Source organism: Ursus arctos, unplaced genomic scaffold, assembly GCF_023065955.2.
Source record: "Ursus arctos isolate Adak ecotype North America unplaced genomic scaffold, UrsArc2.0 scaffold_18, whole genome shotgun sequence".
Classification (NCBI taxonomy): Eukaryota; Metazoa; Chordata; class Mammalia; order Carnivora; family Ursidae; genus Ursus; species Ursus arctos.
The window spans coordinates 9,573,039-9,598,249 of NW_026622852.1; the positions used below are offsets into that span (position 1 = coordinate 9,573,039).

The 25,211-nt window shown below is 41.3% G+C and overlaps 1 protein-coding gene across 1 annotated transcript in view; it reads right to left on the minus strand.

Moving 5' to 3' along the window:
• FREM1 (FRAS1 related extracellular matrix 1) overlaps positions 1–25,211 on the minus strand; it is a 275,149-nt gene that overhangs the window by 121,227 nt on the left and 128,711 nt on the right. The window contains exons 10-13 of the mRNA XM_057313443.1: positions 24,507–25,009; positions 19,864–19,958; positions 17,228–17,529; positions 15,542–15,738 (exon numbers count right to left, since the gene is read on the minus strand). Coding sequence (XP_057169426.1) covers positions 15,542–15,738; positions 17,228–17,529; positions 19,864–19,958; positions 24,507–24,743 — 831 coding nt within the window. The 5' untranslated portion in view covers positions 24,744–25,009. The remainder of the gene's footprint in view (positions 1–15,541; positions 15,739–17,227; positions 17,530–19,863; positions 19,959–24,506; positions 25,010–25,211) is intronic.

A 25,211-nucleotide genomic window follows, 5' to 3' on the forward strand; every position in this document is an offset into this window, starting at 1 on the left:
GAACTTTCCTGCCTGAAAAGCGCTCAGGTGGCAAAACAGGGCACAATCTTAGGTGGGACAGTGTGGTCTCAGGGTCCCCGGGGTCACAGGAAGATCACAGGTGCCTGAGTGCAGCAGAGTTCCCAGGCATCAGAGCGGGGAAGCCAACTGCAACGAGCGAGCCAGGAGAGGGCTCTCAGCTCCATGTTGCCATAAACCAGAAGCGGCGGTCCGTGACTGCTCTTCGAGGAGGGGTCCAACAAGCAGTAGAATCTGAGACCCTCCCCTTCCTCCCCTGGGAGGAGCAGCTTGGAGCACGCCACAGGACTCTGCAGGGTTTGGAGAATCGAAACAGGTCTACGAGCCTGAGACAGAAAAACTCAGGCACAGGCTAAGTGAGCATGGAATGCAGACAGAGACTAGGGAGACAGGAGTGATGGACTGCTTTTCCCTGAAGGCGCACTGAGGAGTGGGGCCCTGAGCTTTTGGCTCCAGGGCCAGAGATTGGGAGGTCGCCATTTTCATTCTCATCCTTAAACTGTGCAGAAAGCCTTCGGGGAACAAAAGCCACAGAGAGCAATCTGGAGCCGCTAACTTAGCCTGGTCCCTGCCAAGGGTGATGCAATTCTGCCCAGGGCCAAATACACTTGAGAATCAGAGCAACAGTCTCCTCTGCCAGAAGATCAGCAAGAACATCCAGCTAAGACCAAGTTTACAGATCACTGAGAACTGTACAACTCCAGCACTAGGGGAAAACAGTATATAGGATTCATGGTTTTTTCCCCATGATTCTTTAGTTTTTCAATTTTAATTTTTTTCTCTTTCCTTTTTCAACCAATTTCTTATTTTATCAACCTTTTAAAACCTATTTTCATTTTTACAGTTACATTCTATACTTTCATTGTATTTAATTTTATTATTTTTTAAAGATTTTATTTATTTATGTGACAGAGAGACAGCCAGCGAAGAGAGGGAACACAGAAGGGGGAGTGGGAGAGGAAGAAGCAGGCTCCCACGGAGGAGCCCGATGTGGGACTCAATCCCGGAACGCCGGGATCACGCCCTGAGCGGAAGGCAGACGCTTAACGACTGCGCTACTGAGGCGCCCCTGTTGTATTTAATTTTATTTTTGTAAATATTTAAGTTTTTCTTTCTTTACAATTGTGGGATACAGTTTCTCTAATAAACACACCAAAATACAACCAAAATCTAGTGTATGGAGAAAGCACAAAGGACACTAGAGAATCTCCTTCTGGAGAAATAAAAAACCAAAATCGAATCCAGTTGAAATCAAAAAGGCTATTAATGAGATGTAATTAAAAATGGAGGTTCTAACTGCTAGGATAAAGAGGCAGAAAAGTGAATTAGAAGACAAAATGATGCAGAATAAAGAAGCTGAGAAAAAGAGAGGTAAACAACTACTAGATCATGAGGGGAAAATTCGAGAGATAAGTGATACCATAAAGCAAAACAATATTAGAATAATTGGGATCCCAGAAGAAGAGGAAAGACAAAGAGAGGAGCAGAAGGTATATTGGAGCAAATTATAGCAGAGAAGTTGCCTAATCTGGGGGAGGAAACACGCATTCAAGTCCAGGAGGCACAGAGAGCCCCCGTCGGAATTAATAAAAAAAAGGTCAACACCCAACATATAATAGTGAAACTTGCAAATCTCAGAAATGAAGAGAAAATCCTGAAAGCTGCTCAGGACAAGAGGTCCATAACCTACAAGGGTAGAAACATTAGATTGGCAGCAGACCTATCCACAGAGACCTGGCAGGCCAGAAGGGACAGGCATCATATATTCAGGGTGCTAAATGAGAAAAATATGCAGCCAAGAATACTTTATTGAGCTAGTTCTCACTCAAAATAGAGGGACAGATAAAAAGCTTCCAGGACAAACAGAAACTAAAAGAATCTGTGATCACTAAACCAGCCCCGAAAGAAATATTAAAAGGGATCCTTTAAGCGAAGAGAGAGCCCAAAAGTAACATAGACCAGAAAGGAACAGAGACAATACACAGAAACAGTGACTTTACAGGTAATACAATGGCACTAAATTCATATCTTTCAACAGTTACTCTGAATGTAAATGGGCTAAATGCCCCAATCAAAAGACACAGGGTATCAGATTGGATAAAAAAGCAAGACCCATCGATATGCTGTTTGTAAGAGACTCGTTTTAGACCCAAAGACACCTCCAGATTTAAACTGAGGGGGTGGAAAACCATTTATCATGTCGATGGACATCAAAAGAAAGCTGGGGTGGCAATACTTATATCAGACAAAATAGATTTTAAACCAAAGACTGTAATAAGAGATGAGGAAGGACACTATATCATAATTAAAGGATCCATCCAACAAAAAGAGCTAAAAATTGTAAATATTTATGCCCCCAACTTGGGAGCACCCAAATACATAAATCAATTAATAACAAACATAAAGAAATCCATTGATGATAATACAGTAATAGTAGGGGACCTTAATACCCCACTCACTGCAATGGACAGATCATCTAAGCAGAAGATCAACAAGGAAATAAGGGCTTTGAATGACACATTGGACCAGATGAACTTCACAGATATATTCAGAGCATTCCATCCTAAAGCAACAGAATACGCATTCTTCTCGAGTGTACATGGAACATTCTCCAGAAAAGATCACATACTGGGTCACAAATCAGGTCTCAACCAGTACCAAAAGACTGGGATAACTCCCTGCATATTTTCAGACAACAATGCTTTTAAATGGGAACTCAATCACAAGAGGAAATTTGGAAGGAACTAAATACATGGAGGCTAAAGAGAATTCTACTAAAGAATGAATGGGTCAACCAGAAAATAAAAGAATTTTTAAAATTCAGGGAAACAAATGAAAATGAAAACACAACTGTTCAAAACCTTTGGGATGCAGCAAAGGTGGTTCTAAGACAGAAGTATATAGCAGTACAAGCCTTTCTCAAGAAACAAAAAAGGTCTCAAATACACAACCTAACCTTACACCTAAAGGAGCTGGAGAAAGAACAGCAAGTATAGTGTTACCCCAGAAGGAGAAGAGAATTAATAAAGATTAGAGCAGAAATCAATGAAATAGAAATCAAAAGAACAGAACACATCAACGAAACTAGGAGCTAGTTCTTTGAAAGAATTAATAAGATTGATATCCCTGGCCAGACTTATCAAAAAGAAAAAAGAAAGAACCCAAATAAATAAAATCATGAATGAAAGAGGAGAGATCACAAACAACACTGAAGAAATACAAACAATTATAAAAACATATTATGAGCAACTATGTGCCAACAAATTAGGAAATCTGGAGGAAATGGATGCATTCCTAAGGATGTATAAACTACCAAAACTAAAACAGGAAGAAAGAGAAAACCTGAACAGACCCCTAACCAGCAAGAAAATTGAAGCAGTAATCAAAAATCTCCCAACAAACAAGTGTGCAGGGAGAGGTGACTTCCTAGCGGTATCCTACCAAACATTTAAAGAAAAGCTAATACATGTTCTTCTGAAGCTGTTTCAAAATAGAAATGAAAGGAAAACTTCCAAACTCTTTCTGTGAGGCCAGCATTACCTTGATCCCAAAACCAAAGACCCCACCAAAAAGGAGAATTACAGACCAATATCTGTGATGAACGTGGATGCAAAAATTCTCATCAAGATACTAGCCAATAGGATCCAACAGTGCATTAAAAGGATTACTCATCACAACCAAGTGGGATTTATTCCGGGGCTGCAAGGGTGGTTCAACAACCACAAATCAATCAATGTGATATACTACATTAATAAAAGAAAGGATAAGAACCATATGATCCTCTCAATAGATGCAGAAATAGCATTTGACAAAGTATGGCACCCTTCCCAATAAAAACTCTTCACAGTGTAGGGATAGAGGGAACATAACTCAATATCATAAAGGCCATTCGTAAAAAACCCACAGCAAATATCATTCTCAATGGGGAAAAAACTGAGAGCTTTTCGGCAGGAATATCTACTATCACCACTGTTGTTCTAGTACTAGAAGTCCTAGCATCAGCAATCAGACAAGAAGAAATGAAAGGGATCTGAATGGGCAAAGAAGAAGTCAAACTCTCACTCTTCACAGATAACACTATGTGGAAAATCCAAAAGACTCCACCCCAAAATTGCTAGAACTCATACAGGAATTCAGCAAAGTGGCAGGATATAAAATCAATGCACAGAAATCAGTTGCATTTCTATACATTAACATTGAGACAGAAGAAAGAGAAATTAAGGAGTCAATCCCATTTACAACTGCACCCAAAACCATAAGATACCTAGGAATAAAACTAACCCAAAGAGTCAAAGGATCTATACTCAGAAAACCATAGAACACTCATGAAAGAAATTGAGGAAGACATAAAGAAATGAAAAAATGTTCCATGCTCATGGATTGGGAGAATAAATATTGTTAAAATGTATATGTTACCTAGAGCAATCTATACATTCCATGCAATCCCTATTAAAATACTGTCAACTTTTTTCACAGAGCCGGAACAAATAATCCTAAAATTTGTATGGAACCAGAAAAGACCCTGAATAATCAAAAGAATATTGAAAAAGAAAACCAAAGTTGGGGGCATCACAATTCCAGACTTCAAGCTCTATTACAAAGCTGTAACCATCAGGACAGCATGGTACTGGCACAAAAACAGACACATAGATCAACGGAACAGAATAGAGAACCCAGAAATGGACCCTCAACTCTATGGTCAACTAATCTTTGACAAAACGGGAAAGAATCTCCAATAGAAAAAGACAGTCTTTTCAACAAATGGTGTTGGGAAAATTGGACAGCCATGTGAAACTGGACCATTTCCTTACACCATACACAAAAATAGACTCAAAATGGATGAAAGACCTAAATGTGAGATAGGAATCCATCAAAATCCCAGAGGAGAACACAGGCAGCAAACTCTTTGACCGCAGCCATAGCACCTTCTTGCTCGACTTGTCTCCAAAGGCAAGGAAAACAAAGGCAAAAATGAACTATTGGGGAGACCAGCCTAAATAACCACGGAATCAGCCTGAGACGCAGGATGATGCATCTGGATCTCTACAAATGAACATCTCCAGCGCTGAGTATTGAGGTACGAAGAGGGGAGCTGTAAACCGTGCACGGATATTGGAAGATAAACGGAAGGGGGAGGGAGCCGCCGCGTTTGGGCGCTGGGAAGCGGCAGCCACCTGCACGGGGGAGCGGGCGGACTCACAGAGGGCACCCGCGAGAGAGCGGACTGAGACCGGTGAGCCGTGAACGCGCGCGCCACCAGGCATCTCCCGGAACACCTGAATCCCGGTGTGCTCACGGGATCCAGACTGAGACCGGGAACTCCCGGAGCGCGCTCGGGGCGGCTGGCAGCTGGCGGGCCACCTGCACGGGGGAGCGGGCGGACTCGCGGTCGGCACCCGCGAAACAGCAGACTGAGACCCTGAACCGGGTGTGCGCGCCACCGGGCTTCTCACGGAACTCCGGAATCGAGGTGTGCTCACCGGGCATAGACTGAGACCGGGAGACCCGGGAGCACGCGGGGCGGCCGGTGGCTGGCGGCATTAGAAACACAAAGGACAGAGATGTGCTGGCCGGTGGCTGGCGGCATTAGAAACACAAAGGACAGAGACGCGCCGGCCCTGGAAATGAGGGCAGGGTCGCCGAGTTGGTGCGCACATCCCGGGACGCTGCAGGGTTGAGCAGCACCAACAGTAACAGAGTTAAAGTGGCCAGAACATCAGTGGAGAACGGGCCGCAATCCCTCTGTTCTGCGACAATGCAGCCTCTGCTGCTCTGACCCTCAGAAGAGGCATAGCCGGCCGCCAGGGAAAGCCGCCAGAGAACAAAAGCCTGGAAATACCGGCTCAGAGAGTGCCCATCCCCATCCTCCCTCGCAGGGGACACGGAGACTCTACCCAAACAGGGTTGCCTGAGTATCAGCGCGGCAGGCCCCTCCCCTAGAACACAGAAGGCAGGCTGAAAAATCAAGAAGCCCACAACCGGAGGCGCCTGGGTGGCGCAGTCATTGAGCGCCTGTCTCCGGCTTAGGGCGTGATCCCAGCGTTCCGGAAAGGAGTCCCTCATCGGGCTCCTCCGCTGGGAGCCTGCGTCTTCCTCTCTCACTCCCCTGCTTCTGTTCCGTTCTTGCTGACTGTCTGTCTCCCTCTCTCAGATAAGTAAATAAATAAAATCTTTAAAGAAGAAGCCCACATCTCTAAGATCCCTATAAAACAAGGGGCACGGCCTGGGACCCAGTCAATAATTTTGGGCTCTGGACAACCCCGCAACCTCCCCTCATTAAAATGACAAGAAGGAGAAGCCCCCCCCAGCAAAGAAAAGACAGTGAGTCAGTGGCCTCTGCCACAGAAGTAACGGATATGGATGTAACCAAATTATCAGAAATGGAATTCAGAGTAACAATGGTCAAGATAATGAGTAGACTTGAAAAAAGTATTCAGGAAAATATTACTGAGAATATAGAATCCCTAAGGGCGGAAATGAGAGCGAATTTGACAGAAATTAAAAATTCTATGAGCCAAATGCAGGCAAAACTAGAGGCTCTGACGGCCAGGGTCACCGAAGCGGAGGAAAGGGTTAGTGAATTGGAGGATGGGTTAATAGAGGAAAAAATAAAAATAGAAGATGGTCTTAAAAAAATCCACGCCCACGAATGTTGGCTACGGGAGATTACTGACTCAACGAAACGATCCAATGTTAGAATCATCGGCATCCCCGAGGGGGTGGAGAAAAACAGAGGTCTAGAAGAGATATTTGAACAAATTGTAGCTGAAAACTTCCCTAATCTAACAAGGGAAACAAAAATTCGTGTCCAAGAGGCAGAGAGGACCCCTCCCAAGCTCAACCATGACAGACCTACACCACGTCACGTCATAGTGCAACTCGCAAATATGAGATCCAAGGATACAGTATTGAAAGCGGCCAGGGCAAAGAAATTTCTCACGTACCAAGGCAAAGGCATCAGAATTACGTCAGACCTGTCTACACAGACCTGGAATGAGAGAAAGGGTTGGGGGAGCATTTTTAAAGCTCTTTCAGAGAAAAACATGCAGCCAAGGATCCTTTATCCAGCAAGGCTGTCATTCAGAATTGATGGAGAAATAAAGACATTTCAGAATCGACAGTCACTAGCCAATTTCGTAACCACGAAACCAGCCCTACAGGAGGTATTACGGGGGGTTCTATAAAAGTAAAAAGGCCCCAAGAGTGATACAAAACAGAAAGTCACAGCCAATACAAACAAAGACTTTACTGACAACATGGCAGAATTAAAAGCATATCTCTCAGTACTCAGCCTGAACATTAATGGTTTAAATTCTGGCTTCAAACGCCACAGGGTTGCAGATTGGATAAAAAGAAATGACCCATCCATTTGCTGTCTACAAGAGACTCATTTCGAACCCAAAGATGCATTCAGACTGAGAGTAAGGGGATGGAGTACCATCTTTCACGCAAATGGACCTCAAAAGAAAGCTGGGGTAGCAATTCTCATATCAGATAAATTGGATTTTAAACTACAGACTATAGTTAGAGATGCAGAAGGGCACTATATTATTCTTAAAGGAAGTATTCAACAAGTGGATATGACAATTATAAATATATATGCCCCCAACAGGGGAGCAGCAAGATACACAAGCCAACTCTTAACCAGAATAAAGACACATACAGATAAAAATACATTAATAGTAGGGGACCTCAACACTCCACTCTCAGAAATAGACAGAACACCCTGGCAAAAACTAAGCAAAGAATCAAAGGCTTTGAATGCCATACTCGACGAGTTGGACCTCTTAGATATATATAGAACACTACACCCCAGAACCAAAGAATACTCATTCTATTCTAATGCCCATGGAACATTTTCAAGAATAGACCATGTTCTGGGACACAAAACAGGTCTCAGCCGATACCAAAAGATTGAAATTATCCCCTGCATATTCTCAGACCACAACGCTCTGAAATTGGAACTCAATCACAAGGAAAAATTTGGAAGAAACTCAAACACTTGGAGACTAAGAACCATCCTGCTCAGGAATGACTCGATAAACCAGGAAATCAAAAATCAAATTAAACAATTTATGGAGACCAATGAGAATGAAAATACAACAGTCCAAAACCTATGGGATACTGCAAAGGCAGTCCTAAGGGGGAAATACATAGCCACCCAAGCCTCACTCAAAAGAATAGAAAAATCTAAAATGCAGTTTTTATATTCTCACCTCAAGAAGCTGGAACAGCAACAGAGGGACAGGCCTAATCCACGCACAAGGAAGCAGTTGACCAAAATTAAAGCTGAAATCAATCAAGCAGAAACCAGAAGTACAGTAGAGCAGATCAACAGGACTAGAAGCTGGTTCTTGGAGAGAATCAATAAAATTGACAGACCACTGGCAAGACTTATCCAAAAGAAAAGAGAAAGGACCCAGATTATTAAAATTATGAATAAAAAGGAGAGGTCACGACGAACACCACTGAAATTGGAAGGATTATTAGAAATTTTTATCAACAGCTATATGCCAATAAACTAAGCAATCTGGAAGAGATGGAATCCTTCCTGGAAACCTATAAACTACCAAGATTGAAAAAGGAAGAAATTGATTTCTTAAACAGGCCAATTAATTATGAAGAAATTGAGTCAGTGATAAACAACCTTCCAAATAACAAAACTCCAGGCCCGGACGGTTTTCCTGGGGAATTCTACCAAACATTCAACGAAGAAATAATACCTATTCTCCTAAAGCTATTTCAAAAAATAGAAACAGAAGGAAAGCTACCAAACTCATTCTATGAGGCCAATATTACCTTGATCCCCAAACCAGGCAAAGACCCCCTCAAAAAGGAGAATTACAGACCGATTTCCCTAATGAATATGGACGCCAAAATCCTCAACAAGATACTTGCTAATAGAATCCAACAGTTCATTAAAAGGATTATCCACCACGATCAAGTGGGATTCATACCTGGGATGCAAGCGTGGTTCAATATTCGCAAATCAATCAGCGTGATACATCATATCAACAAGAAAAGACTCAAGAACCATATGATCCTCTCAATCAATGCCGAAAAAGCATTTGACAAAATACAGCATCCTTTCCTGATTAAAACCCTTCAGAGTGTAGGAATAGAAGGTACATTTCTCAATCTCATAAAAGCCATCTATGAAAAGCCTACTGCAAATATTATTCTCAATGGGGAAAAGCTGGAAGCCTTTCCCTTAAGATCAGGAACACGACAAGGATGCCCACTCTCGCCACTATTATTCAACTAGAAGTCCTTGCAACAGCAATCAGACAACAAAAAGGGATCAAAGGTATTCAAATTGGCAAAGAAGAAGTCAAAATGTCTCTCTTCGCAGACGACATGATACTCTATATGGAAAACCCAAAAGAAGCCACTCCCAAACTATTAGAAGTTATAGAGCAATTCAGTAATGTGGCGGGATACAAAATCAATGCTCAGAAATCAGTTGCACTTCTGTACACGAATAACGAGAACGAAGAAAGAGAAATCAGGGAATCCATCCCATTTACAATAGCACCAAAAACCATACGTTACCTTGGAATTAACTTAACCAAAGACGTAAAGGACCTTTATTCTAGAAACTATAAATCACTCTTAAAAGACATTGAGGAAGACATAAAAAGATGGAAAGATATTCCATGCTCATGGATCGGAAGAATTAACATAGTTAAAATGTCCATGCTACCCAGAGCAATCTACACTTTCAATGCTATCCCGATCAAAATACCGAGAACGTTTTTCAAAGAACTGGAACAAATAGTCCTTAAATTTGTATGGAACCAGAAAAGACCCCGAATCTCCAAGGAACTGTTGAAAAGGAAAAACAAAGCTGGGGGCATCACAATGCCGGATTTCGAGCTGTACTACAAAGCTGTGATCACAAAGACAGCATGGTACTGGCACAAAAACAGACACATAGACCAATGGAACAGAATAGAGAGCCCAGAAATGGACCCTCAGCTCTTTGGGCAACTAATATTTGATAGAGCAGGAAAAAACATCCGGTGGGAAAAAGACAGTCTCTTCAATAAATGGTGCTGGGAAAATTGGACAGCTACATGCAAAAGAATGAAACTTGACCACTATCTCACACCATACACAAAAATAAACTCCAAATGGATGAAAGACCTTGATGTGAGACAGGAATCCATCAAAATTCTAGAGGAGAACATAGGCAGCAACCTCTACGACATCAGCCAAAGCAACCTTTTTCATGATACATCCCCAAAGGCAAGAGAAACAAAAGACAAAATGAATTTATGGGACTTCATCAAGATTAAAAGTTTCTGCACAGCCAAGGAAACAGTCAGAAAAACTAAGAGGCAGCCCACGGAATGGGAGAAGATATTTGCAAATGACACTACAGATAAAGGACTGGTATCCAAGATCTACAAAGAACTTCTCGAATTCAATACACGAGAAACAAATAAATCAAAAAATGGGCAGAAGATATGAACAGACACTTTTCCAATGAAGACATACAAATGGCTAACAGACACATGAAAAAATGTTCAAAATCATTAGCCATCAAGGAAATTCAAATCAAAACCACACTGAGATACCACCTTACGCCAGTTAGAATGGCAAAAATAGACAAGGCAAGAAACAACAATTGTTGGAGAGGATGTGGAGAAAGGGGATCCCTCCTACATTGTTGGTGGGAATGCAAGTTGGTACAGCCACTCTGGAAAACCGTGTGGAGGTCCCTTAAAAAGTTAAAAATTGAGCTACCCTATGATCCAGCCATTGCACTACTGGGTGTTTACCCCAAAGATACAGACGTAGTGAAGAGAAGGGCCATATGCACCCCAATGTTCATAGCAGCAATGTCCACAATAGCTAAATCGTGGAAGGAGCCGAGATGCCCTGCAACAGATGACTGGATTAAGAAGTTGTGGTCCATATATACAATGGAATATTACTCAGCAATCAGAAAGAGCGAGTTCTCAACATTTGCTACAACATGGACGGCACTGGAGGAGATAATGCTTAGTGAAATAAGTCAAGCAGAGAAAGACAACTATCATATGATTTCTCTCATCTATGGAACATAAGAACTAGAATGATCAGTAGGGGAAGAAAGGGATAAAGAAAGGGGGGGTAATCAGAAGGGGGAATGAAACATGAGAGACTATGGACTATGAGAAACAAACTGAGGGCTACAGAGGGGAGGGGGGTGGGGGAATGGGATAGACCGGTGATGGGTAGTAAGGAGGGCACATATTACATGGTGCACTGGGTGTTATACACAACTAATGAATCATCGAGCCTTACATCGAAAACCGGGGATGTACTGTATGGTGACTAACATAATATGATAAAAAATCATTATTAAAAAAAAAATGAACTATTGGGGGGAAAATGAACTATTGGGACTTCATCAAGATAAAAAGCTTTTGCACAGCAAAGGAAACAGTCAATAAAACCAGAAGACAACCAAGATAATGGGAGATGATATTTGCAAATGATATATCAGATAAAGGGCTAGTATCCAAAATCTATAAAGACCTTATCAAACTCAATACCCAAAGAACAAATAATTCAGTCAAGAACTGGGCAGAAGACATGAACAGACATTTCTCCAAAGAAGACATCCTAATGGCCAACAGACACATGAAAAAGTACTCAACATCACTCGGCATCAGGGAAATACAAATCAAAACCACAATGAGATACCACCTCACATCAGTCAGGCTAAAATTAACAATTCAAGAAATGACAGATGTTGGTGAGGATGCAGAGAAAGGGAACTCTCCCACACTGTTGGTAGGAATGCAAGCTGGTGCAGCCACTCTAGAAAACAGGGTGGAGGTTCCTCAAAAAAGTTGAAAATAGAGCTACCCTGTGACCCAGCAATTGCACTACTGGGTATTTACCCCAAAGATACAGATGAAAAGTGAAAAGAAGGGGCACCTGCACCCCAATGTTCATAGCAGCAATGTCCACAGTAGCCCATCTGTGGAAGGAGCCAAGATATCCTTCAACAGATGACTGGATAAAGAAGATGTGGTTCATATATACAATGGAATATTACTCAGCCATCAGAAAGGATGAATACCTACCATTTACATCAGTGTGGATGGAACTAGAAGGTATTATGCTAAGTGAAATAAGTCGATCAGAGAAAGACAATTATCATATGATCCCACTCATATGTGGAATTTAAGAAACAAAACAGGATCATAGGGGAAGAGAGGAAAAAATAAAACAAGATGAAATCAGAAAAGGAGACAAATCATAAGAGACTGTTAATCATAGAAAACAAACTGAGGGTTGCTGGAGGGGAGGGGCGTGGGGTAACTGGGTGATGGACATTAAGGAGGGCACTTGTTGGAATGAGCACTGGGTGTTATATAAGACTGATGAATCGCTGACCTCTACCTCTGAAACTAATAATACATTATATGTTAATTAATTGAATTTAAATTTTAAAATTCAAAAAAAAAGGATAGTGTGGGCAGTTGATACTGATAAAAATATACAAGACAAGGATTCTTACAAGCATCATTATATTTAATATTATTCTGGCCAAACCAGTGGGGAGCAGAGCAAAAATAAGAGGAATAATTACTGAAAAAGAAAGAACAAAATTATCATCATTAGTGAAAGATATAATTATGGTCTTCAAAAGCCCAAAGAACTGAAAAATTCTTAGAATAATTGAATTCAAGAAAGAAGCCAGATAAAAGAAAATTATACCAAAAAATAGCTTTCCTATTTATCATCAGTAAGCAATGAGAAGATACAATGGAGGGGAAAGTGTCTATTCACAGTAATTTCCCCAAAGCAAACTGCCTAGGACTGGACTTAATAAGTGTGCTCAACTTACATGAAGAAAATTGCAAATTTTACAGAAACACATCAAAGAACATTTGCCTAGATGAAATGAGGTCCCTCATTTCCGGATGAGAAGGCTCAATATGGTAAATGTTCTAATATTCCAATTATCTCCAAAATACTCGATAGTTTTAATCCAATCCTGATAAGAGCCTTTCCTCTAATGAACATAAATGATTTAATTCTTTATTGAGAACTAAGATTAGGTGAGAATGGATAAGAAAACTTTGAAGATAAGTGATAAGAAAGAACTTGCCGGTAAAATACTGAAGTGTATTATTGACCTTTTATATTTAGAATAACTGATGCTGGCACAGGAATAAGGAGGTATATCTAAGAAACAAAAGAGCTAGCCTTGAAATAGTATACATAACATCTTTCTATTCAATAGAGAAGCACCAAAAATCAATCAAAGAAACAGGTTCATTATTCAACAAATAGTGCTGAAAATTTTGGCTATTTGAGAAAAAAAACTGTTCCTGTGTTTCACAATATGATAAAATTCATTTCAGATGGATTAAAAAGGCAAATATAAACAAGAAAACCTTAAGACTCTAGAAAAAACTATGGATGAAATAGTCATTTAGTTGCTTGATGAGGATGGACTGCACAAGTATAAAAATAATAAAATAACAAGATTCAAAACCTTCAAACATAGTATAAATTCATTTCATAAAACAAAACCAACATTGGTGTGCATGTCTCCTTACCATGAGTGTGTTTGTGTGTGTGTGTGTGTGTGTGTGTGTATAAAGTGGGAGAAATATAACTAGTTTGGCTTTCTTATTTTGCCTTCTGTGTTTTTCAAAAAATATTCTCTGCAGTGAACATATTACTTTGATATTCATGAAAGAATGTGTTTAATGACATGCCAAATTGACTATGGAGTAGGTTAATTAGTGAAAACAAGAAGGAAGTTTTAAGGGGTAAAATCCCAATCGAACTGATCTAAAAATATAAACAAATAAAGCCCTAATTCAATAGAGAGAGGTAAAAAAGAAAAATCAGTCAGGAAGAAAAATGGGTCTAATTTTCTTTAATGGAGATTTAAAAATTAATAAAAGTGAATGTTTTGGGGTACCTGGGTGGCTCAATCACTTAAGCCTCCAATTCTTGATTTGGGCTTATGCCGTGCCTGAGATTGAGCCCTGCATCAGTCTCTGCACTGAGCATGGAGCCTGCTTGAGATTCTCCCTCCTTCTCCCTGTGCTCCTCCCCTCCCCATCTCTCTCAAAATAAAATAAAAGTAAATAAAAGTAAAAAATCTTTTTGTGTCAGAAAGATGAGAAGACATCTACTAATAGTTAGGAGACCTAGAATTTAGTCTTGGCTCAATAAAATGGCTGTGTATGTATGAGCAAGGTATGCCATTTCACTGACCACCACTATACAACAAGATGTCTGTTTGGGCTAAGCCAGTTGTTTCCAAACCTAGCTGATGATCCATTTTTTCCCAGGTAGCTTTTTTAACTAGCAAAATATGCACAGTGCTTACTATGTACCAAGCTTTGTGCCAAGTGCTTTATAAGTATTATCTCATTTATTTTTTCAATTACTCTAAGAAGTAGGCTCTACTAACCCCATTTTAAGATTTTTAAAACTGAAGCATAAAATCCAAAGTCAAACAGCTGGTTAAACAGACATCTGAACCCAGGCAAACTGGGCCCAGCATTCACACTCTTAGCTATTAATGTTAGACTCAGAAGTCTATCCTCTAAAATTCACCAGGTGATTTGCCTAATCAATTTGACCAGACCATCTCAAAGTTGTGTTTTTTTTAAATCTCAATTCTGAAATTCTCTGATCCTGTTTTGTCATGTTCTTATCATTTTTATCTTGTCAATTCCTTGCGAGTGACAATGTTCAATATCTGAGTTTCTTGGGAGAAATCCTGTGAGAAGTCAAATTTTGAAAGATGGAGGTCTTTCATGAATGTAATCTTGGATCATCTTATATCAGCACAAAATCCAAGCTGTTTTAGCTGGTACGCAGTTGCCCCAAATAAAACAAATTATAGAGTATATGAATCAGTTGAGTACCATGTTAAATATTTCATATAAATTGATTTCATCTTCTACCTTCATTTCAATGTGAGGAGATCAATAGGAGGAAAGGGCAGGAGGCTTTGAAAGAGACTGAAAGATGGAGGCCACCTTGGGGGGCCTGTCTCCTTGATGACCTGGTCTTCCATCTCGGAGTCTAAAAGAGTGAATAGGATATAATCTACTACACCCATAATACTGGGACTGAGTTTCCCCTTGCTCTTAGCTTCCCACGGCCTTGCCTAGTTGATGTGTGGACCCCCTAATTTCCTCTAAGAGGTGAAAAGAGGTTCTAACAAAGAAGCGGGGAATGAAGTCTTGAAGAGAGAGTGCTACAAAAGACCAAATGACAAGCTAAAGAAAACTGAAGGGAGAGGAGGAAGAAGGGTAGCATATAACTGGCCCCAGGCCTTCCTCCATTGCCTTGGTGGTGGCAGAGCTAAAAGAGAGCCAGGGAAGGGAAATTATACACTGATGTTCTGCAGTTCTAATGAGTCACCAGGAAGTCCCACCCACGGTAGTGCAGGAGCTCTCCCTGGCGTGGCAGCCGGCATGAACACCCCCACGAAAATGGCCTTTCTTGCTGCAGATCAGCCGGGGACCAGACACATAACCCCCAACTCTACCTTGTATATGATTTTGCTCCTGCTATCTGTGAGATCCAGCTGGATGGAGATGTAGTCGATGTTGGGAGAAGGGGGATCTGTGTGTTGATAACGAAGCCCCATTAGCAGGAACTCCTCACAGCTCATGTTGACACTTCCCATTTTCTTCAGTCCCAGGGCACAGCTTCCACCTGGACACCGCAGCTCTGTTCCCAGCTCTAGAATGTATAGCACTGAATTAAGATGGTCACTTGAGCATGACTAAAACTAAAAAACCAATCCTCCCTCCCGTGGATACTGACTCCCTCTCACTGCCTCAGGAATACCCATGCATACCCTCTAATCATTCACAGAGGGGGTTGGTATTATTCTACAGCCCTGTAATTTCTTCTCCTGAAAAGAACGGTTGACCAGTTGTCTCCTGAGACCCTTGCCTACCAAAATTACACTGAGAGAAAAAATAATAAAATACATGTTCTGGTGATTGAACATCCCTGATGAATAGGTCACTGGGTCACGACTGGCCTTCCGTAGGCCAGTGCCAGTCTTCCTTCACAGCATCCACGTCCATGGCTCCATCCTGCACTCTCTCCAAGGCTGTTCTACTCGCTGAAATTCTCTCCCCACTGTGTTCATCACACCCCTGAGTCCTGACGCCTTTCCAGGTCCCTTTAGTCCTTTTACTAAACCCTCCATTAAGTACTCTTTGACCGCCTGAACCAACCTGCTCTCTCCCACTAAAAACCACCATCATCTCTGCAATAGTCTCTCTCTCTCTCTGCCCAACTTCATTTTACACTCTTGTGGGGGTGATACCCACAGGCCACTTATTTTTCAAGTGGCCTTTTGTACATTTCCCTGATGTATAAAATGAGTATTCTACTTCTTAACCAGATGGTCATGAACACTAAATGGGAGGACTCATGTGCAAGCATCCCTTTAGCTGTAAATTGTTGCCCAAATTCAAGGTATTACTATGATTGTGATTATTGGTCTTCCCATAGTGTCTATTATCATGCACAGAGGAGGTGCCCAAAATATACTGATTAGATGGATCGACTCCTCTTGATTTAAACCATGGCTACTGGCCACTTGCTTTACATCAAACTTATTTGTAATCAAAAAATTTTTAATAAATATTTAATATTTAATTGATATCATTTACTCCATCTTGCCTCAAACTTGTGGAGCAGCTGCTATCCTTGCCCATTTTATGGAGGCTTACCCAGGTTAAGTAACTTACCAAAATCACACAGGAAATGAAGAGCAGAGGCAGTTTCAAACCCAGGTCTCACTGATTCCAAAGTCCATACTCTTAACCACTAGCCTACATTTTCAACCAGCAACGAATTATTATGTCAAGTAAAATTTTTTGTTGCAGCGGAAGATGACTATTAACAGATGTTTTTGTCAGTTCTAATAACATTCAGATACATATTAAAACAAACATTTGAGGAGCTCCTGGGTGGCTCAGTCAGTTAAGCATCCATCTCTTGGTTTCGGCTCAGGTCATGATCTCAGGGTCGTGAGATCGAGCCCCACATCAGGCTCCATGCTCAGCAGGGAGTCTGTTTGAGATTCTCTCTCCCCCTCTCCTTCTACCCCTTCCACCATTCTCTCTCTCCCTCTCCCTTCCACCCTCCCCCCCATAAATAAATCTTTAAAAACAACAACAACAACAACAACAACAAAGAACACCATACATACGAGACTCAGGGAAAAAACTGTGTGGCTGATCTCCACGAGGTTTTTCTGGCCGAGGCTCCAACAGGACCACCTGACCGTGGGCTGGCAGCCGGCTTCCCGCAGGATCCAGCCTGACCGTACACTCCAGACCAGCTGTCCTCTCATAATCAAATCTGAGCAGGTTCTTATCAATGGCCCGGGACAGTCCATAGAATTCAGACACCTCCAGGACATTGTTACTCCTACGGATGATGTTACAGTCTGGTTCCAGGAGATAGACCCGCAGGATAAAGGTTTCCATGAAGGTATCTGTCTCAGTAAATCTGTGAAGAGAACAGAGCGAAGGCAATGTTTACTAGTGCTCAGGTACTTCTGGTATCTAAAGATTGACCTTTACAAAATGAGCCTATGGGGTAGAGTTTGGATTTTGTTGTATACACCACTTCAAATCTGTGTTCATTTCCTTTCTTCTCCTTATCTTGGTGTCAATTCCTTTTTCTGCCGTCTCCCTCACCAATGACCTTTCTTTCAACACCTCCTCTCAAACTCATCATCCATGCTGATGCGTAAGGACAGCTGGGCGCTCAGAGTCTCACTGCTAGCACATCTATAATTTAAGAGTACCAAGCCTGTGTAATTTATGGATTGAGTTTTGATACAAGGGTGAAAGGGTGAGGAGTTTCTGAAGCATCAACACCTTTTTGCTCTTCAGAAACCTATGAGAGACATTGTTAATTCCATTATACAGAGGGGGAAACTGAGGCATAGATAGGCCAAGTAGCTCACCAAAGGGGCTGAAGAGGTGGTGAGGGGGGAATAAGCATGTTCTCTGATTTTCTGCTTCCAGCTCCTCTGAATATTCTATTTCAAATGTCCTCAAGACCAAGAGGAACAGCAGCTCCTCTGACTCAGCCCTTCTTCCCTTCTCCCTCACCCTTTCCATCCCTTTGAAACTCAAGGAAGAAGTGGAAGAAGCCAGAATCCACCAGCTTGTCCAGCCCTTTCAGGCAAGCTGTGCAAAGTTAGTTTTTTAACTCTAAAATCTTAGAAAGAGCAAACAGCCCTGTATGCTGGTGATAAGAAATCGTTGGGTACTATTTCATTTTTTGAGCACAGCACTTTGTTCAAGCCTCTCTTTCAGCTCTCGTTCACATTACAATTATCTACCCATATTTTGCAACAGATTATGAGCACCAAAAATCCATGTATCCTCATCCTTGTGCTTCCTATGCTCAGCAGAGGGCCTTGAGTTACAGTAGGTGATTATAAATGTCTAAAGAATGATTCAATGTCCTAGTTTCTTCTACAAAACTCTGTGCAATTAGTAGTGTAGTACTTAAGGGAAATTCACACTAAGATATTTTAGCCGAATATTCATAACATCAATGAAACTAACTAAAAATCTATCTAAAAGCCTACTCCAGGGGAGGCTGGGTGACTCAGTCAGTTAAGCGTCTGCCTTTGGCTCAGGTCATGATCCCAGGGTCCTGGGATCGAGCCCCATGTCAGGCTCTCTGCTCAGTCGGGAGCCTGCTTCTCCCTCTCCCTCTGCTCCTCTCCACTGCTTGTGTTCTCTATCAAATAAATAAATAAAATCTTAAAAAAAAATCCTACTCCACCTATCACATTGTCAGTTACCTCTATGAAGTGAGCAATACCACAACCATGAGCTTAATTTTTAAATTAATTTTTGTTGAAATATAATTCACATACCATAAAATTAACCTTTTTAAAGTATACAACTCAGTGGTTTTTAGTATATTCACAAGGTTGTGCAACCATCACAACTACCTAATTCCAGAACATTTTTATCCCCCCAAAAAGAAATCCATATCCATTAGCAATCACTCCTCATTCGCCCTTCCCACAGCCCCTGGCAATCACTAATCTGCTTTCTGTGTTTTATGGATTTGCCTTTTCTAGAAAAGTGGCCTTTTGTGTCTGGTGTCTTTCATTTCACACGGTGGTTTCAAGGTTCATCCATGTTCTAGCATGCATCAGTACTTCATCCCGTTTTGTGGCTGAATAATATTCCATTGTATGGATACACCACATTGTGTTCACACACTCATCAGCTGGGTTGTTTCAACTTTTTAGCTATTATGAATAATGCTGCAATGAAGATTCGTGTGCAAGTTTTGGGGGAAACATAGGTTTTTATTTCTCTCACATATATATTTAAGAGTAGAATTGCTGGCTCACACAGTCACTCTGTACTTAACTTTATAATTGATTTTTTAAACATTTTTATCATTTAACATGTTTACAATTAGAAGATACTCAACTTACTAACTAAGCAGCTGATAATCAAAATAAAGAATATCAATCAATTTTGGAATATATTTTCCTAGTTCTCATTAAGAATTTGCATTTTGTAATTTTCATTTCCCATCATAAGTGGGAGAGTGGATCACCAGAGATACCTGTACAAGAACTCTAAAGGGGAACAGGACAGAAATTTGCCACAGAAAAGTCCCCAGGAAGATGATACAAATAAATATAATTGAAAGTAGACAACAATTCTTGCCTCGCCTACTTAGGTTCCCAATTTCTACTGATTATTTTCTTGTTTGGAATCTAGTAACTAGCCTCATGATAATATCTATCTATAGAAAAAGCCTTAAAAAGTACACAGAATGGTTATGTGGGCTACTTACCTGTAAAGTCTAAGCTTCACTGTGTCTTCATCAAGAATCGGGCAACCATTGTGAATATACTTTACTTCATTGGGAAGAAAATGGCAGTCAAAGACCTAGTTCAAGTGAAGAAATGGATAAATATCTGTGAAAAAAACTGGTACAAGATTTGATTTTTCTGGCAGTAGAGTACTGCCTGGGGAAATTATGGTCTGTTAGGGGGTTGTGGCTATGTGTGTATGCGTGTGTGTGCACATGTGCTTGTTATAACCACTACCACCTCTACCCACCCCCGTGCCCACTCCCATCCTGCTTATATAGGTGTGTCTTATTTTGAGAATATCTAAACTAGGAAAATCCAAGCAGATCAAGCAGATATATCTAGGAGTAATTATCTTTTGAAATGATTCTTTGTTTACAGTCTATAGTACATTTAAACAATGGTTCCATTTATCAAAATGTAATACACCCACACCCTTCAGGGGTTCATAGCAATTGCGTTAGAGGTCTACCTATGTGTATGCATGAAAAGGCATGCATTACCCCTCACATAAACACACTGTATTACTTATATATCCTTTTCTATTCCTTTTCTTTCTTTTCCAAATAATATTTTTATATTAAAAAATGAAGCCACTAGCTATGGACACTGCTGTGGTTGATCAGAGCCAAACGTGACCCAGAGTTGCTTCTCATATACTTGCGAAAGACTGTTTTACTGGTTACTAATAGCAGAAATGGTTGATGAGGGGTACATGGGTGGCTCAGTCGGTTAAGCATCTGCCTTCAGCCCAGGTCGTGATCCCTGGGTCCTGGGATCAAGTCCCACGTAGGGCTCCCTGCTCAGTGGGGAGCCTGATTCTCCCACCCCCTCTGCCCCTCCCCACCCCCCTTGCTCTCTCTCTCACTCTCGAATAAATAAAATCTTTTAAAAAATGGTTGATGAGACAAATAGCAAGCTAAAGGTAATTTCTTCCATTCAAATAAAATTATAATTAACTGAATCACCTCACTCAGAACTATTAAGGGAATTGCTAACTGTTGTGTTTGGGAACCCTAATTCTTAAAAGACGACTTTTTTCTCCCAACCACACTGTGACTCTCGTTCTGCCCAACCTGACTTGGCAGAGGGTTAAGAAATAACCTTGAGTATTCGCACACAACCGCTGTGGAGTTCATGGTGTTTAGCCCATACTTTGTCACAGGCTCAATCATTCACAGGCAACATCATCCTCTCTGAGAAGACGTTATTACTAATACAAATGATCTTCTTTTCCCACAGACATCATTGGTTCCTCTTTTTAATTGACAACAAGGAAGGAGATAAAGGAAAGACCTTCCCCATATCATTGACAAATAGTCATGGTGATAAAGAGACAATCTGCTTTGTTAAAAGAAACATCTGTTTCATGTTTCGTAATATGTTTTCCTTTTATAAAAGGCGACAACCATAATTGTCCATAAATTTACTAACTAAAACAAAGGAGAGCTAAATCCTTTTCTAATCACTGTCTAGCCTTGGTTTTTTCCACTTCAACTGCTTTTCAATTACAATTTATAATTAAATTGTCACACGTGCCTAACTCATTACTCACTTTAATGACAATAAACTGGTTCAAGCTAGAGATGTTTTCTTATGGCTGAATTTCTGATTCAAAAAAGCAAACTCAGCTCTAAACTGAGGTGCTTTTCCACCCAGGAAATTTCTTGCTTGGAAACAGGTGTGAGAAGTGCTGTGTGTGAGGAAGTCTTGTCCTAAAACACGAGGAAAACATATTGCCACCGACCTTATCTAATTGACTATATCAAGAGGGTTATCCAAACAGAAGGTACTGGTGTGCGCCAATTGAAATCCCTTTCCAAATATCCAATAGGAAAATGAACCTGTTGGTCCTAAGACAAACTTCAGTAATGAAATGAAAACACTAATTGAACAGATGTTAAACAAAACATTTTCTGTGCAAATCAAATAAAACTGTTCATTACACAGCAGGGTGTTGTTAATACAGTCATCTCGCTAGAAATGGGTTCACATAAGCCTGCTTTCAACTTACTGGTAAGTGCTATTAAAGAATAATGTTTAGGCTTTGTGTGTATGCGTGCGCATTCGGCTATGCTTAATTTCAAAAACGCCATAAGAAATAAATCCTTGAGAGCGCTGCATTAAAAATAGGCACACATTCCCCAAAAAACAGACTTCACTTAGGAATCTGTTGAAATTATCATAATATAGTCGGGAGATCATCTGGCAGTTTGAGAAACAAAGTTTTCTGGATACATAGATTTCCTTATGGTACAAATATCTGGCAGAAAGATAATGAAACTCCACAGTCCAATGGCCTCCTTTTCCACACAATAAATTTTAGCAGATACAAGTCACATATTTACTTTAGACCATATAAATCCATTTGAGATGCCACATTTACCTCCGGAAATGCACTCACTGAGCCACAGCCCACGAGGGGACAAGTTGGGACTTTCTGGAGCCCCGTCCCTGGCCTACCCGTCCAGACTTCCCTAAATCAGGCAGGCATGCTGTTTCTGCTCCATATTCTTTCTAGTAACTGGATTTTTGCGTTAAAATCAGAGAAAGTTTGGAACGGAGATGACTTGGAGATCTCTCACAACTCTTGACCTGCAAATAAGTGTTTTACCTGATTGTAGTCACTCAGATCCCCTTTTGCTCTCTAATATCTCAGAGCTGGCCAGATGGCGAAGACCATTAAAACATCACCAATAATATACGGTGCAGACAATTTGTTACTTGCAGAGAAAGTACTATAGATATAAGTCATAGGCTATTTGGGATAGGGAGAGGATACTCCTCAGAGGCTGACTTAAGGAACAGTATATTCTCCCCAAATTACTTTCTAAGGAGGGAGAATCTGGTGAAGAATAGGGCTTTTGTTTTGCATGCTTAGGGCCAGAGAGAATACAGCAGGCCCATAGGTTGCCCCAGCATACACCAGGAGGAATTTTTTCTCTTCCCCCAATATTGAGCCTCACTTCTAAATAAATGTTGAACAATTTTTAAAAATATATTGATTGGAAGGGGTACCAAATTATGAGTTCATTACTTTCTAAAGCACCCACATATATCTGTGCAGCCACGGACCCCGGTGTGCTAGGATTAGGGTCCTCTATTGCTCTCCAAACGCCAAGGGTTTGCTTTTAACAAACCGAGTCCCTGTAGTTAGGACTCCGTTTTCTGCAGCTGATCTTATTCATGTCACCTACACATTGCATTTAGTGCATCTGGGCCCTAAGTCGGAGCTACCCTAGGTCTCTCTCTCCTCTTTCCCTGACTGATAAGTTCCAACCAACCAAACTTTCACTGGGTACCTGGGTGGCTCAGCCGCGTAAGCATCTGACTTAGGCTCAGGTCATAATCTTGGGATCCCGGGATGGAGCCCCACGTCGGGCTCCAAGCTTAGCAGAGAGTCTGCTTGCCCTTCCCCCTGTTCGTGCTCACTCTCTCTCAAATAAACAAAATCTTAAAACACACACACACACGCACGCATGCACATACACTTTTGCAGTGCAGATAGTGTTGGGAGAAAGGGTGAAGATGTTGCAATTCCCAAACACTTGGGTACACGACCCCATTATTGTACTTGGACAGTTTGCAGGTGCCCATCGGAAGCTCTGACTGACAAAAGGAAATCTCATGGTAAACTGGAGAGAGACATTTGGTTGCTACCACATCAGGAATACTCCTTAAGTGAGAGCCCGCCATGGAGTTGTGATGTGTTTTGGAATTGGACTGTCCTCTGAGTGCGGTAAATAGAACGGCTTGCGATAACCACTTGAGTTAGTATCTATCTACGTCTCCTTAGTTTGTGTCTACATTGTCTAGTACCACTCTTGAGTAACTTCCTAGAATAAAATTCTTTAGCCAAATGGAGAAGAAACCAAATGTTCACAGTTCACAAATAATGGTGCGTGTGTCCAGAAGCAGCAGCAGCAGCCAGGGCTGAACATTCTCAAAATTGCCTCCATTGGGAGGAAGTTAAACCACAGTAGGGAAAAGTCATAAAACCAGAAGCAATTTCCTGTTTTGTATAGAGGTAAACTCCTACTTCAAGCAAATACTATAAATGATAATACAGTCCTTTTCGCCCAATGACTTAGAAGGTAAACCTTCATCCTACAAAAAGATTGTGCCTAGAATACTCTTAAACAACGAGGTCGCCAAGATTTTGACTAAAGGAAAACATTTTTCTAACAGACATTTTTGAGGAACAATGAATATTTAAAGTGAAGTATTTTCACCTCTCTTTTCCACATCTCTCCTCCCACTCAACGGACTGTTCTAGTGATGGAAACAGATAAAAATGTCTTCAACGTTTTACTTGTGCTATTCTGTCTCACAAGTGTGGCCTAACACATATCTTGAAGTCCTAATATCTTATTCAAAGGCACCCTGACTAGCAATGGATGAGATCATTTGGGGCAAGAATAATTCCATAAAGACTGACCATATCACATCACACAGGAGATGGCCCATGCCAGTCCTTGGAAGGCTGTCCCTGTTTTGTTTCCCCCCTCTCTCTCTCTCTCTCTCTCTCTCTCTCACACACACACACACACACACACACACACTCATACTAACTCACTCACATTCATACACATGACAGAATAGAAAAATCTCCGGTAGGACCCACCTGTGGAGTGAGTTTCCCAACCCTTTGGGTCATTGGTTCGTTCATCACAACTTCCACTTTGCAAGCATCTTTCTCTTTGGGGATGGCAAACTTCAGGTCGTCTCCCGACAGGAAGGCAGAGCTGCCCTTCATCACCCTGAGCCCGTGGTTAAGGCTGAGGAAGGTGGGACTGGCCCAGCCTGGGAGCAGCAGCAGCAGCAGCAAAGCACTGGGCACACCCCAGTTCGGAGAGCTCATGCTGTCAGGGGCCACGTCTGTTTGTCCACCAGCAAAATCCCGTCCACAAAGGAGGGCTTCTGTGCTTCCTCCAGAGATGTTAGCTCATAGCCCAAGGGGCAGGGCGAGGGGTCCTGACAACATGCCCCAAGATCTTAACATGTCCCTTTCATTTCAAACCCAGACAAGGAGGCTTTTCAGGCAATCCCAAGGCTTTTAATAAAACTCGCTGATCACTCCTGACAACGCCGGCAAGATGAATGTGCCTCCCAAGTGCTTTTCTAATCCTGCAAATGAGAGGAGAGGTTGGAGGAAAGCGAGAGAGAGAGAGAGAGACCAAAAGGTTTGTGCAGCTATTCAAAAGATCCCTGCCGGCAAAGGAATCTTTCAACCAGCCTATAATTTCAGCTAAATTAAAAACAAATAAACTAACTTGACCTCCAGGCCCATGTGAAAGGCAGGGAAGCCATTTCATTACACTGCTTGTAA